Source organism: Microtus oregoni, unplaced genomic scaffold (assembly GCF_018167655.1).
Source record: "Microtus oregoni isolate MIOR12 unplaced genomic scaffold, Mior012 000050F_ref0000143, whole genome shotgun sequence".
Classification (NCBI taxonomy): domain Eukaryota; kingdom Metazoa; phylum Chordata; class Mammalia; order Rodentia; family Cricetidae; genus Microtus; species Microtus oregoni.
Genome location: NW_024543256.1, coordinates 8,957,458 through 8,971,909, shown reverse-complemented (window position 1 = coordinate 8,971,909; position 14,452 = coordinate 8,957,458). Strand labels below are relative to the sequence as shown.

At 44.1% G+C, this 14,452-nt stretch overlaps 1 protein-coding gene across 1 annotated transcript; it reads right to left on the bottom strand.

Moving 5' to 3' along the window:
* Nucleotides 1–735: 735 nt before the first annotated feature.
* LOC121437102 (protein ARMCX6-like) lies at nucleotides 736–2,052 on the bottom strand. The gene is made up of 2 exons (XM_041636940.1): nucleotides 1,911–2,052; nucleotides 736–1,295 (listed from the first exon to the last, which is right to left on the bottom strand). The coding sequence occupies exons 1-2, from the start codon at nucleotides 2,050–2,052 to the stop codon at nucleotides 736–738; spliced, it is 702 nt and encodes a 233-aa protein (XP_041492874.1).
* Between the last annotated feature and the right edge of the window lie 12,400 nt (nucleotides 2,053–14,452).

Below are 14,452 nucleotides of genomic sequence, written 5' to 3'. Positions count from 1 at the left end.
CCCTGCCTCCTTGAGCACTGGCAAGTGCTCCTGTCAGGGAGCAGGGGCCCAGGCAGCTGGACTCTATGGTGCATTTTGTCTCCCTGCTTGTGCAGACCAAAGTCAAAGATGAGGCCCGTGCCCCCTTTCGATTTTCTTGCCAATCAAAACACACAAGTTTATTGATGATACACACAGGTGGGGGCTTGGGTGGAAGAGGGTCAGTCGGTACAATGGACAGGATGGGGTACATTTCTTTGATTAACATGCTAGCCATCCATCAGCTAGTACAGGAAAGGGGAACGGGGAAATACTTCAACCTTAGCAGCGGCAGCAGATGCAAGTTCGACACGAGCTCCCATGTGGGTGTCATTTCTGCTAAGTGGTCCCGCCTAGACAGGGTGATCACCACAGGCAACAACAGCTCTGGTGATGCTGTGATTTGATTTCTGTTATCTGCAGCTCGCAGCCAACGGTGATCCCTTTACCTTTTACCGCAGAAGGAAGACTGCAAGGGAGCAATTTACAATGCACCTTCCCTGCAGACTACAAAACCCACAAGTTGCCCACAGTTCCGGGGAGCCACTGCCTGGCCAAGAAGAGTGTGACCCTTCTTTTAGCTATTGGAACTTTTGCCCAAGGAGGAGCTGACCGGCTAAGGCTGCATCCTTGCTTGCACCCACTGCAGCTTCACTGTCCTCAGTAACCTGCTGGGGCCTTGGGTGGATTCAGTCTCCTTCTTTTGGAGACAGCCGCTTATGGGGAGAGGGCTTCCACGAGCATCGCTCTGAAGGCCTCCACGAGCATCTCTCTGTTCCCACCTCTCATAAAGGGGAGCATGAAGGAGAACAGCATTTGGGCAGCCAGCACCTCGTCGGCCAACACTGGCTTTTCAGACAAACCCAGCAGTGCTTCCAAACCCTGAACCTTTGCACATACACTGCCCTCGGATATCAAAGGAAACTTCAGGTCTGAAACCGACTTGGCAAACATGTTATTAATAATCGTCATGCTTATTAGCAGATTTAATCCGGCCTGCTGCAGAAATAACTTGCAGCAATGTAACACCATCTCTCGACACACTTCATCGATGGACATCTCAATCTGGCCCTGATTTCCAATACTGGTGTTCGGGTTTTCTGGGACACACAAAGCCTTCTCCCTCACAGTGGTCTGGGGGGTGGGGATCCCGTTTGCAACCACTGAGATGCTGGCCCAGTGCCTACTGACATTGTGGCTAAGGGGAAAGTCAGCATTTGTGGGCTCGGTGAACATGATTTTTCCTTGGATGGAAGCACACTCGGTCAGGTCCAGAGCTCAAGTAAAAATTTCTTGGCTTCAGAGTTCCAAATATCAGCTTCTCGGTTGGTCAAAGGGTGATTGTTCTTTATTGATAAGTTAGTCTCTTTGTCACCTTCTAAATCCTTTTCACAAATTATTTCATTCTACATCATCCTTGGGACTTTGGCTTTTTTTCATCCTTGAGTTGAGACTAATGCTTTTCATCAGCCCTTCCTTAAGCAACACATGCTTTTGGTCTTTTTTAGCCAATTGGTCCTTTGTTGAGGTTGGGGAATAGCATTCTAGGCACTTTAAGACCTGATCTGCAAACCAGGTTTTTGCAGTTCAGCAACCAAGCATATCTCATATCCATGGAGACTCACTGATAGGTCTCATTGACACTTTTCTCTAGTGACAGCATTCTTGGTCCCATATAACTAATAGTGTCTCTTGATCACAGTCTCTTAATGCCCTAAAAGCAACACCGAAGGACATGCCAACACCTAATCTCCCCGCTGCTCTGCCTCTCTCCCCTTCCCTCCCCCTCTCCAGTTCTCAGTCCCTTGCTGCCTTCCTCCATTTCTCCCTTACTCGCTCCCTCATTTCACAATCCGAACTTGCAAATGTTTCTCTCTGAAGTTTCTTCTCACCTGTAAACACCTGCCTTTTGCTGGTCCTTAAATAAAAAGGATTGCTGGGTGAGGGGAGACAAAGACTCAGCAAGGCAGAAACAGAGTTGCCTCTGTGTCCTGTGCTCCGAGTTGTCATGACCAATTCCCACACTTTCGCCATGATGTCACACCAAATGGAGGGATTTACTTCCTCCCTTTTCTCAGATTATCTACAGGAAAATGATCAAGAACGAGTCAAGTCTGGTTGTGCACTAGTACAGAAGCCTCGGGGATGCCTCCTCTAGATTCCAGCTTTAGAAGCTTGCCATTTAAGTCCAGTGTGCTAGATGCCTGCATGAATATATAAATAACTGTGAAGCCCATTATTTTATACAACTAAAATAAACTCATAAAATGAGCAAGATCCAGATATATATGTAAAAACATCATAAGGAAACCCCTTAATTTGCACATAAAACTAACTAACTAGAATGAAATATTGTCAACACACCGTCCACCTTGTCTCCCAGTGAGTGTCTGTCCTGTGTGCTCCTCCACCACTGCTGTGCTAGTTTGTGCTGCAGCTTCCACCCCTCTTTCCATAGCTGCTGCTGCTGCTGTCCTCACGGAATCAAGGGGAACTAGGAATCGGGGACACTAGATGCCGCTTCTGTCCTCACAGAACCAAAGGGAACCAGGATTAGGGGACACTAGATGCTGGTTCTGCTCTCACAGAACCAAAGGGGACTAGGATTAGGGCTTTTCTGGGAATGAGAGTGGAAGAACAGGTTCTTCTACACAGCTTCACTTCACCCAAGGTCTTCCCACTGGCTCCCACGCCTATTGTTTCCTTAAAAGAGTAAACACTATCCTGAGTGAGGTAAGCCAGACCCAAAAAGAGGAACATGGGATGTACTCACTTATATTTGGTTTCTAGCCATAAATAAAGGACATTGAGCCTATAATTCGTGATCCTAGAGAAGCTAAATAAGAAGGAGAACCCAAAGAAAAACATATGGGCATCCTCCTGAATATTAACCTTCATCAGGCGATGTAAGGAGATAGAGACAGAGTCCCACATTGGAGCACCGGACTGAAATCTCAAGATCCAAATCAGGAGCAGAAGGAGAGAGAGCACGAGCAAGGAACTCAGGACCGCAAGGGGTGCACCCACACACTGAGACAATGGGGATGTTCTATCAGGAACTCACCAAGGCCAGCTGGCCTGGGTCTGAAAAAGCATGAGATAAAACCGGACTTGCTGAACATAGCGGACAATGAGGACTACTGAGAACTCAAGAACAATGGCAATGGGTTTTTGATCCTACTGCACGTACTGGCTTTGTAGGAGCCTAGACAGTTTGGATGTTCACCTTACTAGACCTGGATGGAGGTGGGTGGTCCTTGGACTTCCCAAAGGTCAGGGAACCCTAATTGCTCTTCAGGCTGACGAGGGAGGGGGACTTGATTGGGGGAAGGGGAGGGAAATGGGAGGCGGTGGCAGGGAGGAGGCAGAAATCTTAGATAGATAGATAGATAGATAGATAGATAGATAGATAGATAGAGTAAAAACTGAGCCTATTGTTTCCTTAAAAGTGTAAAAACTTCATTAGTCACAAACATCCTGAGGACGACTTCCTCTTCCCTTCCTTTGGTGTGTGCTGCCGTCTAGAGACAGACAAACAAACTAGCATCTATGTGAAAAGTCCATCGTTGTTTAGAGCTGGATCACAGGCTACAGAGCCAACCTTTTACTAACTTAGGACTCTGTAGAACATTTCCCACATATCAACCCCAGATTCCCAAACCGGTTCTGCCCCCTCAACTTCATGGACCATTTACAGAGCTAAAATGAGCTCGGCCCACCATGTTCCCAGGTAATCACCATTTTCTTACCAAATTATTCATAACCTGAGAAGTTTCTCTTTTTTTTTCTTTTATGTGGCCATAAAAATCATCTTGTTGAGGTCAACAAGAGCTGATAGCTGGATCAAAAGAGCTTTGCCTCCACCGTTTTTCCTCACTTTAGATCCAAGCCACCAATGAGCCCCGCTCTCCAGTTTCCACTCCCACCAGCTTTTGTCTCTCCGGTGCTGGGTTTAAAGGCAAGGCCAGCACATCACACCCAGCCCTGTGTTGCTTCCATTGGAGTATTTTACTATAGCAACAGAGATGGAACCAGAGCGCTAGGTAAAATATTACCCCTCTCCCCAGTTTGGAGGTACAGATAAAGCCAGACACATGTAGCTTGCCTAAAGCAGAAGATTCCAGAGCCAATAGCTGTAGGAGCAATTCAACCATAATTTTGACAAATTGATTGATCCTCAGTATGAACTAGTTGGCAAATAAAAACTCCTAGACAATCCCTCTTAGAGAAGTATAGAAGAGGGGGCATGCTAACACAAAATCTCTCTCCTCTCCTCTCTCTCTTTCTCTTTCTCGCTCTCTCTCTTTTTCTCTCTCCCCCTTCACTTATAAAGAACGGGAGGTATTAAAAGTACAATTTAATTGATTTTACCTCAAAACCAAAATAGGTTTTTTTCATTGAAGATAAGAAGAAATGAAAGAAATCTATTCCCAGTTCTTGGCAAGGTGAGACAAAACTAGCAACTGTGAAGTATTGCCCGAATGATGGTCCTCTATAGCGAAAGGTTGGCCATGTCATCTGATCTGGAGCAACTGGCCAGCTCCCACAGCTGTTTTCTATCAAAACCTGAGGTACTGGGAAGGCTCGCACCTTGGAACTTACTACTCAAAAACACAGAGGGGCTTCCCTGTACAGATGCCCACATCCATGACAAAAGCGCAGGCAACTCGGGAGCAATAATTCTGTTATGAAGAAATACAGTTGTTAATCAAGAAAATGCTGTAATAAAATGGCAGCGTATAAAACCCCCAAATCCCATTTCTATAGAAAAGCAGTGCAAGATGGGTAAATCTGTCAGAAACAGGTTTATTGGAGTTGCAGAAACTAATCAAAGCTTTATGCCGATCAGAAAAGTCAAGAGAGAATGAAGAGCTGAACTTCAGTAAAAGAACTTGGTAACCTTAAAGAAACCTGCCCATGTTCCCCGACAGTGTTCCCAGTCCTAAAAATAGCAAAACAGACTATGTTATTGAGAATCTATGACAATTGATTTCTCCTGTTCCGGTGACTCTGAAGAATCAGCTCAAAGGGCTTTTCTTTCATTCAGAACACTTTCAAGGATGAAATGTCTACTTTAGGGACATTCATTGAAAATGTGTAAAGGCAAATATTTTTATTCACTAATACCTGGGACGTGGAACATCAATTAAGATTTAAAAAAATAGACTGCATCAATTGAGTGGAAATCCTGAGGAAAAAGATGTTCTGAGGAAGAAGAGGTTGGTAAAGCTCCAGCCAGTTTCTGAAATCCATAATGCACGCACAGATCTAGGGACATTATTGAGCATGGTGGCAGAAATGTTTAGTACCATCCCTCCAAGCAGAAGCTGGTGGAACTCTGCGAGTTTGAAGCCAGCCTTCTCTACACAGGAAGTTCCTTGTCAGCCAGGGATACCTAGTAAGACCCCAAATAGAATAAAAATATAAATGAAAAGACCAAGATGAGCCTAATCTCTCACTTCTGATTGACCCTTAGGTGCAGAACGGGAAACATGCAGAAGTAAAATCCAAGGAAAGTTTCTAAATTATGCAAATGAGTTTTAAGGTGTGCCCACAACACACATGTCCATGTGAAAACAATAGCATATTTTGTTTATTTGATTGGATTTGGTTGCGAGTGTTGAAGGAAGTCTCTATTGACTCATTAGCTGAATATTAAACTAATGGACCATGCATTAAAGCGGCTGCAGACAAAAAAAGAATATAGTTCTTTCAGACCACTTTAGTAAAATGAGCAAGCAACAAAAAGCCACCATACTTCATAGCAAAATAGAGCCCGGTGAAAGAAGCAGAGTCCCATTTCCAGTTGCGAAAATAAATCACAATGTGTGTTTGGGGCTTTGTTTTTGTTTTTAAGAAAAAATACATTGAAAGACATGAAAACACGAGACAATCTGGCCAACACACAGGAAAACAATAAACTAACACAAGCATTCCAGAGGAAGCCTGCCATTGAACTCATTAAACAAAGACTGCAAAACCACGAAAAAGGAAACTAATGTTGCTTTCTCAGTAAACCCAGAAATTCTACGAGATAGAAACTAAAAAAGGAGGAAGAGAAGGGGCAGGAGAGTGATAGGAAATGGGGGAGGAGAAGGGAAGGGAGGGGAAAGGAACTCTGAGATCAAACATTTCAATAATGACAATAAAAATCACTAGAGTGATAACAACGCATCTGCTTAGGTTTTAAAAAAAGATTTGGTGAACATAAGGATGGGAAAATTGAAATTATGAACTCTGAGTAACAGAAAGCAAAGAGAAGAAAGGAACCTGAACACAGCCTAAGCAACCCAAGGACCACCATCAAACAGACAAACATATGCATATGGAAATCTCTGAAAGAGGAGAGAGAAATGCAGTTCTAATACTCAGGAAATGAAAGACAGAGTATCTCACAAGCTCAAATACAGGCTGGGCTTCAGAGTGAGTTCAAGGTCAACTCTGGCATCTTAGTGAGCTCTTTCTCAAAGTAAAAAGTACAAAAGAGGCTTGGATATGTACAGTTTCATCTCTTGCCTCATACGCATGAGGTCCTAGTTTCTGCACCCTGTATAAATAAGTCAATGGTCTCCTTTATTTGGAAAATCCTTCAAACCATAATGTTTTAAACCTGAAAACCTAGAGAAATTTAAGAAGACCAAAATAATTGAGAGGGTAGACCATGATACTGGACTGTTAAACTAAATATCATAAATACATTTGTTAGGTATTTTGTCTTAAGTCAAACCTCTCTGCCGATGCAAATAATTTTAATCAAACCAAATTAGACCAAATAAAGGATGTCCATGTTTAATAGAGTGCCTTACTCCCAGGTGACCCCGGGAAAACAAGGCAAGGAAAAGAGAGAGAAGGGGAGACCACGCAAAACCCAGAGACCATGTGTTCATTCTCTGGGGGGCAATTTAAATAGCCTGTGGGAGTGGTCCTGGCCTTCCCTGGAGCGAGGTTATCATTTGGTGGGCTTTCTTGATCCTCCCTGAGGAGGAGTCACCATTTGGGCAGGCTTTCTTGGAGATGGGGTTTGGACTGAGGCAACTCTCCAGGGGAGGGGGCTTATGCCAGGAGCTGGGGTGAAGCCCCCAGGCAAACAATCCAGACTTTTTGTATAAAGGGGTATTAGGGAGCTGGGGTGATGCTTCTGACCAAACAACATTAACTTTTACCACATTGGTCTGTGGATTCAGTGCAATCCCAATAAAAATCCTAAACTATGTGTGTTTAACAAACATTGTTTAAAGCCTATGTAGAAGGATCAGAGTGATATAGCCCTGGCCTAGCATGCCTGAGTCCCTGCATTCAATTCTCAGCTCTAAAAACAAAAACCTTACGTGGAAATGGAAAGGGCCAAGATAATCTTAAAAGTTAACAATCAAGATAATCTACAGTATCAAATTTATATTACATTATAAAACTATATTAACTGTGACAAGATGCAAGGACATTGATGCAATGATAAAGGAATAGGAAGTCTAAAATACACACCAACATAACCAACACAAAGGTGACTTGGCAATGTAGCGGGGAAAAAATGTTACCCTCCAGAAACAGTTCTGGGTCAAGCTAGCCACTCAGGAGAAAAATGCAATCAAGATGCCTTACAAAATAAACTGCAAGTGAATTATAAATCCAGATCTGAATGACAAAAAAACAAAGCTTCTATAATATAATGTATATAATCTTCATAGCATTATAATATGGGAAACTTTTGAAGAGACTTCATTAAAATTCAATGAAGAAAAAATTGATAAAATTTCTCTTTATTGAGGGATATTTCTGGGCTGAGCATGATGTTGTGCACATGTAATCCCAGTACTCTGGAGGCTGAGACAAGGGGATATCATGTTTGAGTTTCAGGCCAGTTTGGACTACATAGTGTTATTCTTTTGGTCTCTAGTCCCTGTAAGGGACAAGCCACGCCTACTCCCAGTGACCTCTGACCCCTGCCCTGCCATCTTGAATCTCTCTTACTGTCCCTTTTTAGCGTGCGCACACGTGTCTCTCTGTCTCTCTGTCTCTCTCTCTTTCACTCTCTCTCTTTCTCTCTCTCTCCTCTAAGTAATAAAGGTTCAGTTCTAATTCATACTATGTGTCTGTCACATGTCCCTACCCACGTGCCCACTCGCTGTTGGGAACCTGCCACCACTCAGGTGGCGGGACCCAGGACCTACTGCGAGCTGCCCTGGCACCCACCCCGCTGCTCTGCGAGCCCGCCGGGAACTTGCCAGCATTTCCCGCTGTTAGCTGCTCGGGGAACTGCCTGGGGATCTTGGGCAGGCCGCTTGGGAATCGCCCGGGGATTTTGAAACATTAATTGGTGCCATGACTCGGATGATTCGCCAGCCCCAGACTTCCACCGGGGCCCGGGGTTTCAAACTTCAGGCCCCATCTGGGGATCAGGACTCTAAGCTCTGACTTCTGGGGACGAATCGTAACCAAGGACCTTCTCAACAAAGACCTACGTGTTCTATCTGCCTGGGTGCAGCCCCTCCGAACAACACCAGCTTCTAATCATGAGTGTCCCCATTTTGGCCAGTTTAATGGTCCCTTTCAACCCAGGAATTGACCGTTGAGCTCCCAGCAACCCCCCCCCTCCCCCCGTGTTTCTAGGGTCGGGGGGACTTCCCCCAACAGCGGGGCCTCAGTTGTTCCCTTCGCTGGCATTCAATTCTGGCTTGTTTCCTTTGCTAAGCCTGTGCCTGGGACAGCGTGGCCTTAGCCAGCCCCTCAGCTCACCCGTACCTGGAGGCCCAGGGTCTCCAATTCTTCCTCTTTTTCTTTTTTCATTTATTTTCTTCCTTCTTTTCATCGTGACCACTGCTACAGTGCGGCCTGGCCTCTGGTTTCTGAGTACTCTGCCCAGATCCAGCTAGGCCCTTAGCACCCCACTCATGGACCAGGGACGCCCAACCACATGTCCTGGGTGTTCATGCCATCTGCATCTCGCCTGAACAGGGAGCCCTTCTCGTTGTAGGCTTTGAGGTGCCGTGTTTTTTTGCTGGTGTTTTCATGGCCTAGGCTATGGGGAGCAAGTCATCCAAGCCTAAATTGTGACTTTTTTCATACAACATGTGGCTGTCACCATCTTGGCTGAGGGCCAGGTGGGTCAGGTGACTTGATCGCCATCTTGGCTGAGGGCCAGGTGAGTCAGGTGACTTTATCACCATCTTGGCTGAGAGCCAGGTGACCTGGCTCTCGGACCTGGCTCTCCCATTCTTAAGTATACCCTGCCTTTCCCCCAAGTGTTCACTGAAATCCTCTTGTTAACTCTGTTACATGTGTTTTGCGCAATGGCATGCCTTTGATAGGGCGCATCAAAGGCATCCACGTTGCCCAATTCCTGTTCACTCTTTCTGTGTATAATAATTGTTCATTACATCTCATTTCAGATAACAAAATCATAAGTCTCATATTTTAAACTGGTATGTACTTTTAAGTCTCTTAAAAATACATTAAGCTGTTCTCTACCATTGTTAGTTCTGCTATCAACCTTATATTACAAACATTTTTCTTCTTTCTGCCTTTTTAGGAGTGTAAATCTTACCTGTTAAGAGCCAGTATAGTCAAGCTCAGACCCAACCTTCCAGACAGATTCTATACTGCAGCTATACCTAATAAACAGCCTCAACTGCTCAGAGATCTGAGGATGTGATATTTAAGTATTTAATTATTTAAAAACTTTTCATAACAAAAAGAGACAGGTTGGCTCCTAGCAGCATCTCTCTGCTCCCTCCAAAGAAGACAGAAGACAAGTGGGTGCACAGAACAGTGTCCTTCTACAGTTCACTTCTACTGCTGAGCACTGACCATTGGGCAAACTGCCTTTCGTCTAAACTAAAGACCTCTAGACGTGGACGGAATCACTGGAATCGACAACCTAGCTGTTCAAGTCAAGGTAGGCCTGTCTTCCTACAGATTTCTTAGCCCACAGGGACTTCTGGAGCCTGACAGGCCTGGCACTAACCAGCAAAGGTCAAGTGCAACCTTCAGCGACCGTGGAGGACCCAAAAAGAGTAGCTCTGGGTGCCAACCAAGTAAGTTCTCTGTCATTTTTTTAATTGGTAACTCAAGTAAAATCTTATCCTTCTCAAAGATCTCTGACAGTTTGATAGCTGAGAGGTTTTTCCAGGTTACCTCACCAAATAAATTTCAAATTAAATTTCTCTCTTATGCTGCCTTCCATTTGTATAAAACTTCTGTTTTCACAAATTTGAAAAGTCTTGTGAGTTCCAGGGAACCGAATTAAAGGATATTAAACAGGTCAGATACCCCTTCAATTCCCTGGTCCAAAAAAAATTTTTACCTTAATTTAACTTTGTTCTTTGTTCTGCCAATACCTTAAACAGGATAAGGGACACCAGACATTTCCGTGCCACAGACACTGGTCGGAAACAAAGAGACCAGCTATGCCAGGATGTGGCCAGCACACAGCCTTCCCAGGTTTCCCCCCCCAAAAGACGACACCCACAAATCAGCTGGAAGCAGTCTTGAGAATTCGCCGCCCCAATTCCTTCAAACTGTGGTGTCTAATCTCCTGTTTTTTATTGTAAGGAAGACGTGGGAATGTTATACTTTTGGTCTCTGGTCCCTTTATGGGACAAGCCACACCCACTCCCAGCGACCTCTGACCCCTACCCCACCATCTTGAATCTCTCTCGTTGTCCCCTCTTGGCGTGTGCACATGTGTCTCTCTGTCTCGCTCTCTCTTTCTCTCCCTCTCTCTCTCTCTTTCTTTCTCTTGATGGAGGAGAGTCTTCTGTTTTGTGTTAATTTCATTGGCTAAATAAAGAAACTGCCTTGGCCCTTTGATAGGACATAAAATTAGGTAGGCTGAGTAAACAGAACAGAATGCTGGGAGAAAGAAGCCAAGTCAGGCAGTCACCATGATTCTTCCACTCCAGACAGACACAGGTTAAGATCTTTCCTGGTAAGCCACCTTGTGGTATTACACAGATTATTAGAAATGGGTTAGATCAATATGTAAGAGCTAGCCAATAAGAGGCTGGAATTAATGGGCCAGGCAGTATTTAAAAGAATACAGTTTCCGTGTAATTATTTCGGGTAAAGCTAGCCATGCGGAGCTGGGCAGAAAGGCAGCCCACCGCTGCTCCTCACTACATTCCCCCTCTCTCTCTCTCCTCTAAATAATAAAGGTTCAGTTCTGATTCATACTATGTGTCTGTCACATGTCCGTACCCACGCGCCCACTTACCTTTGGGAACCCGCCACCACTCGGGTGGTGGGACCCAGGACCTACCAAGAGCCACTCTGGGGCCCAGCACCCACCCTGCTGCTCTACAAGCCTGCCAGGAACTAGCCAGCATTTCCCACCACTAGTTGCTTGGGGAACCGCCCGGGGATCTTGGACAGGCCGCTCGAGAACCACCTGGGGATTTTGGAACTTTACGTAGTGAAACTCTGTCTAGAATGGAAGGGAAGAAAGGGGCTGGAGAGATGGCTGAGCAGTTAAGAACACTGGCTGTTTTTAAAGATCATCTAGGTTTGATGGCCAGAACCCACATGGTGGCTCACAACCATCTGGTAATGCCCTCTTCTGGTGTCTCTGTGTACCATGCACTCATGATGCACAGATATACATGCAAGCAAAATATCCATGCACATATACACACAAAATGTTTTTAAATGATATAGCTTTCTATATCAAGATAGAGATATGATTATGGATGTGAAAATCGAGCAAAATAACCTAATACCAATACTTGATAAAAATGATTTAAAATTACTCATATCTTCAAGATTTAATTATGCTTTAGCTATTATATTTTAGTGTCTATTCTCTGTTTGTAATGCACAGATTGACAGCATAGATATTATATGTTGAGTAAGAAGACTGGCCAATAAATTTTATAATACTCAAATGTGCTGATTAGCACATTTAATGTAATGCTTCCTGAAGGGAAAATCGTTTATATGAGCACTTCAATTGCTGACTCCAAAATTTTGGTCCAGACCACTTTTCCAAACCAAATAATTTTCAAAGCCCTAAGTGTAGTGTATCCTATCTTGTGGTCCTTATAGAACCCTTCATAATGGACTCATAATGTGGTAGAAGGAGGGTCCCCTAGAGGGCTGTGAGAAAGAAAAACAAGAAACAGCCATGCGGTCTGATCAGTGTCCAGCACAGGCATGTGTGCAAGCTGTCACATGCTCAACTGACCACATAGCTCCCCTGAAGCCCCTTGCCTTTGCCCTCCCTTCTCATTCTAGCAATCACTGCCTCCTACTCTAAAATAGCCAAATCACAATGTATTTAACTAGAAGACACAAAAAAGTGTATAAAAGTCCCAATCTTTGAATAGTGAAGGGTTTGGAATTTTGGGACTAATATACCCTGGGCCTTGCTGTACACATAGAGTAAAACTGTTCCTTAGAACACAGCCTGGGCATTTCTTCCCTTGGTTTCCCACAGCAGTCACAAGACTGTGAGCATAATGGCATCTCCTTCCTACTTCAATTTATGTGCCATCCTAGACCCATTTGACTCTTGCCTAATCCTGGAGCCTGGTTAACTGCTTTATTTTCTGGCCAGAAGAAAGAAAACAAAGATTCACATGCTTGGACATTCCTAGAGCCCAAATCATTGCCACCCCTGTTTCTAGCTCTAGCTTGAGTTGTCACATGACATAGTGCCACCTAACAGGTAATGGAGGCACAAAGCGAGCCTGAACCCACCCGTGGACATACACAAAAAATAATGTCCTGTAAGGCAGACTTTGACCAAGAGATAAGACACTTGGGAAAGGTGACAGAGGCTTAGGAATGTGGCTCAGTGGCAGAGAGCTCACCTGACTTTATCAAAAGCCCTGGATTTTCTCTCTAGCACCACATAAAATAAACACACACACGCTTTACATTTCCTGCCGCTGACCCTGTTCTCGGGAACTGCAATTTCATCAACTGTGCTTTGAAACATTATGTCTAGACAGTAACTAACTTTTGTGTTTGCTTTTCATCTATGCTTACCTTAGTTCCCCCTTTTCTTTACTCGTGGTTCCTCATATTGCATATCTGACTAAGGTGTCACCAGGTAAGGTTTTGTTTCTGGCTCTATTTTCAAGTCCTGAGCAAAGAAACTAGAAGACTTTTAATTTTTAATGAAATGAGCTCTGTGGTAAAAGACAGAGCTTTGCTGCTCCTCAAAGGTAGCAGACATAAAAATAAGATTTCTATGATGGAATAGAGCAACATGTCACAAATAGTCAAAGCCTGATGAAATATAAAAGCCCCTCCACAAACCAAGCCCTTTGTCCTGGAAATTGTATTGAAAACGATGTTTACTTGTAATGTACATGTTTAGATATAACTAAGGTTTTATTGTTTAGATTTATTTTTCTTATTTTATGTGTATTAATATTTTACCTGCGTGTATATCTGCATCGTGTGCATGCCTGGTGTCCACGGAGGCCAGAAAGGGTGCTGGGCCCCCTGGGACTGGACTTACACATGATTGTAAGTCATCATATGGGTACTGGAAATCACACCTGTGTCCTCTGGAAGAACTTAGTCAGTGCTTCTAACCACTGAGCAGTCCCATAAGCAATATGTTCAATAAAACATTAAATACATTTATAAAAATAATAATATATTTTATGAGATCCTAGGTATTCTATAGTATGACCAAAACCTAGAAGCTAAAAAGAGAAAATAAGGAAATGTCAGTCACTAATCACATTTTCAGGAAAAAGAAAACATAAACAAAGCTAAATGAAGCAGTTCTCCACCAGGCCTCCTACTTTGATGGGAGCAGTATCTATCGAAATTACCCAAATTCCAGACCATTAAATAAACAACCTTCTATGAAGACGCTGATCGTAATCAACATTGATCTTAGGGAGAAAATGCTATAAGCAGGAAACATTAAGAATATGTTGTGCTTATTAATTCTATTTCTCACAGTAATAAATTATCTTTCTGTGTTTTATTTTGAAAAGGAAGTCCCATTTTATTTGACAACAAGCTATACCCTCTGCAAGCTCAGTAGACTGAGTAAATAAGGAGGCCACAAGCTCAAACAAAGCTGCCTTTATTAGAGCTCCTCTTTCACCTTCCAGGATGGTAATGGTCTGGTCGGCCCCCTCTCAATAGGGGATCAAATTACAGTTGCAGGAACCTATGCAGACAGAGTTAGCCCTCCACCAGGGCTTCCATCCCTGGCCTTCCCTCCCAATGCTCCCACACCCCTCTTCAAGCACCAACATGGCCCAACTCTCAACACAAACCTGACAAGGCCCCATTGGAGAGGGTGAGGCACTGTCGGTTGTAAATACCCCTTCCCTGCCCCCACCTCGCCCTCAGCCTGAGCACACAGGAGACCTAACAATAAAGCTGAGACTGTTCTGGCTCAAAAGCAAGGAAGAGCCACAACTTAAACAGACAAACCAGGGACAAACTTCAGTCTGGGATGTGGGGTAAGTGT

What these genes read in the sequence shown, in the direction of transcription:
- LOC121437102 (XM_041636940.1), bottom strand. Translation starts at nt 2,052, where the DNA reads ATGGCGAAAGTGTGGGAATTGGTCATGACAACTCGGAGCACAGGACAC. An exon ending in CAAAAGGCAGGTGTTTACAG is followed by an intron (nt 1,296 to 1,910) that starts GTGAGAAGAAAC and finishes TTTTTACTTGAG; the next exon opens with CTCTGGACCTGACCGAGTGT.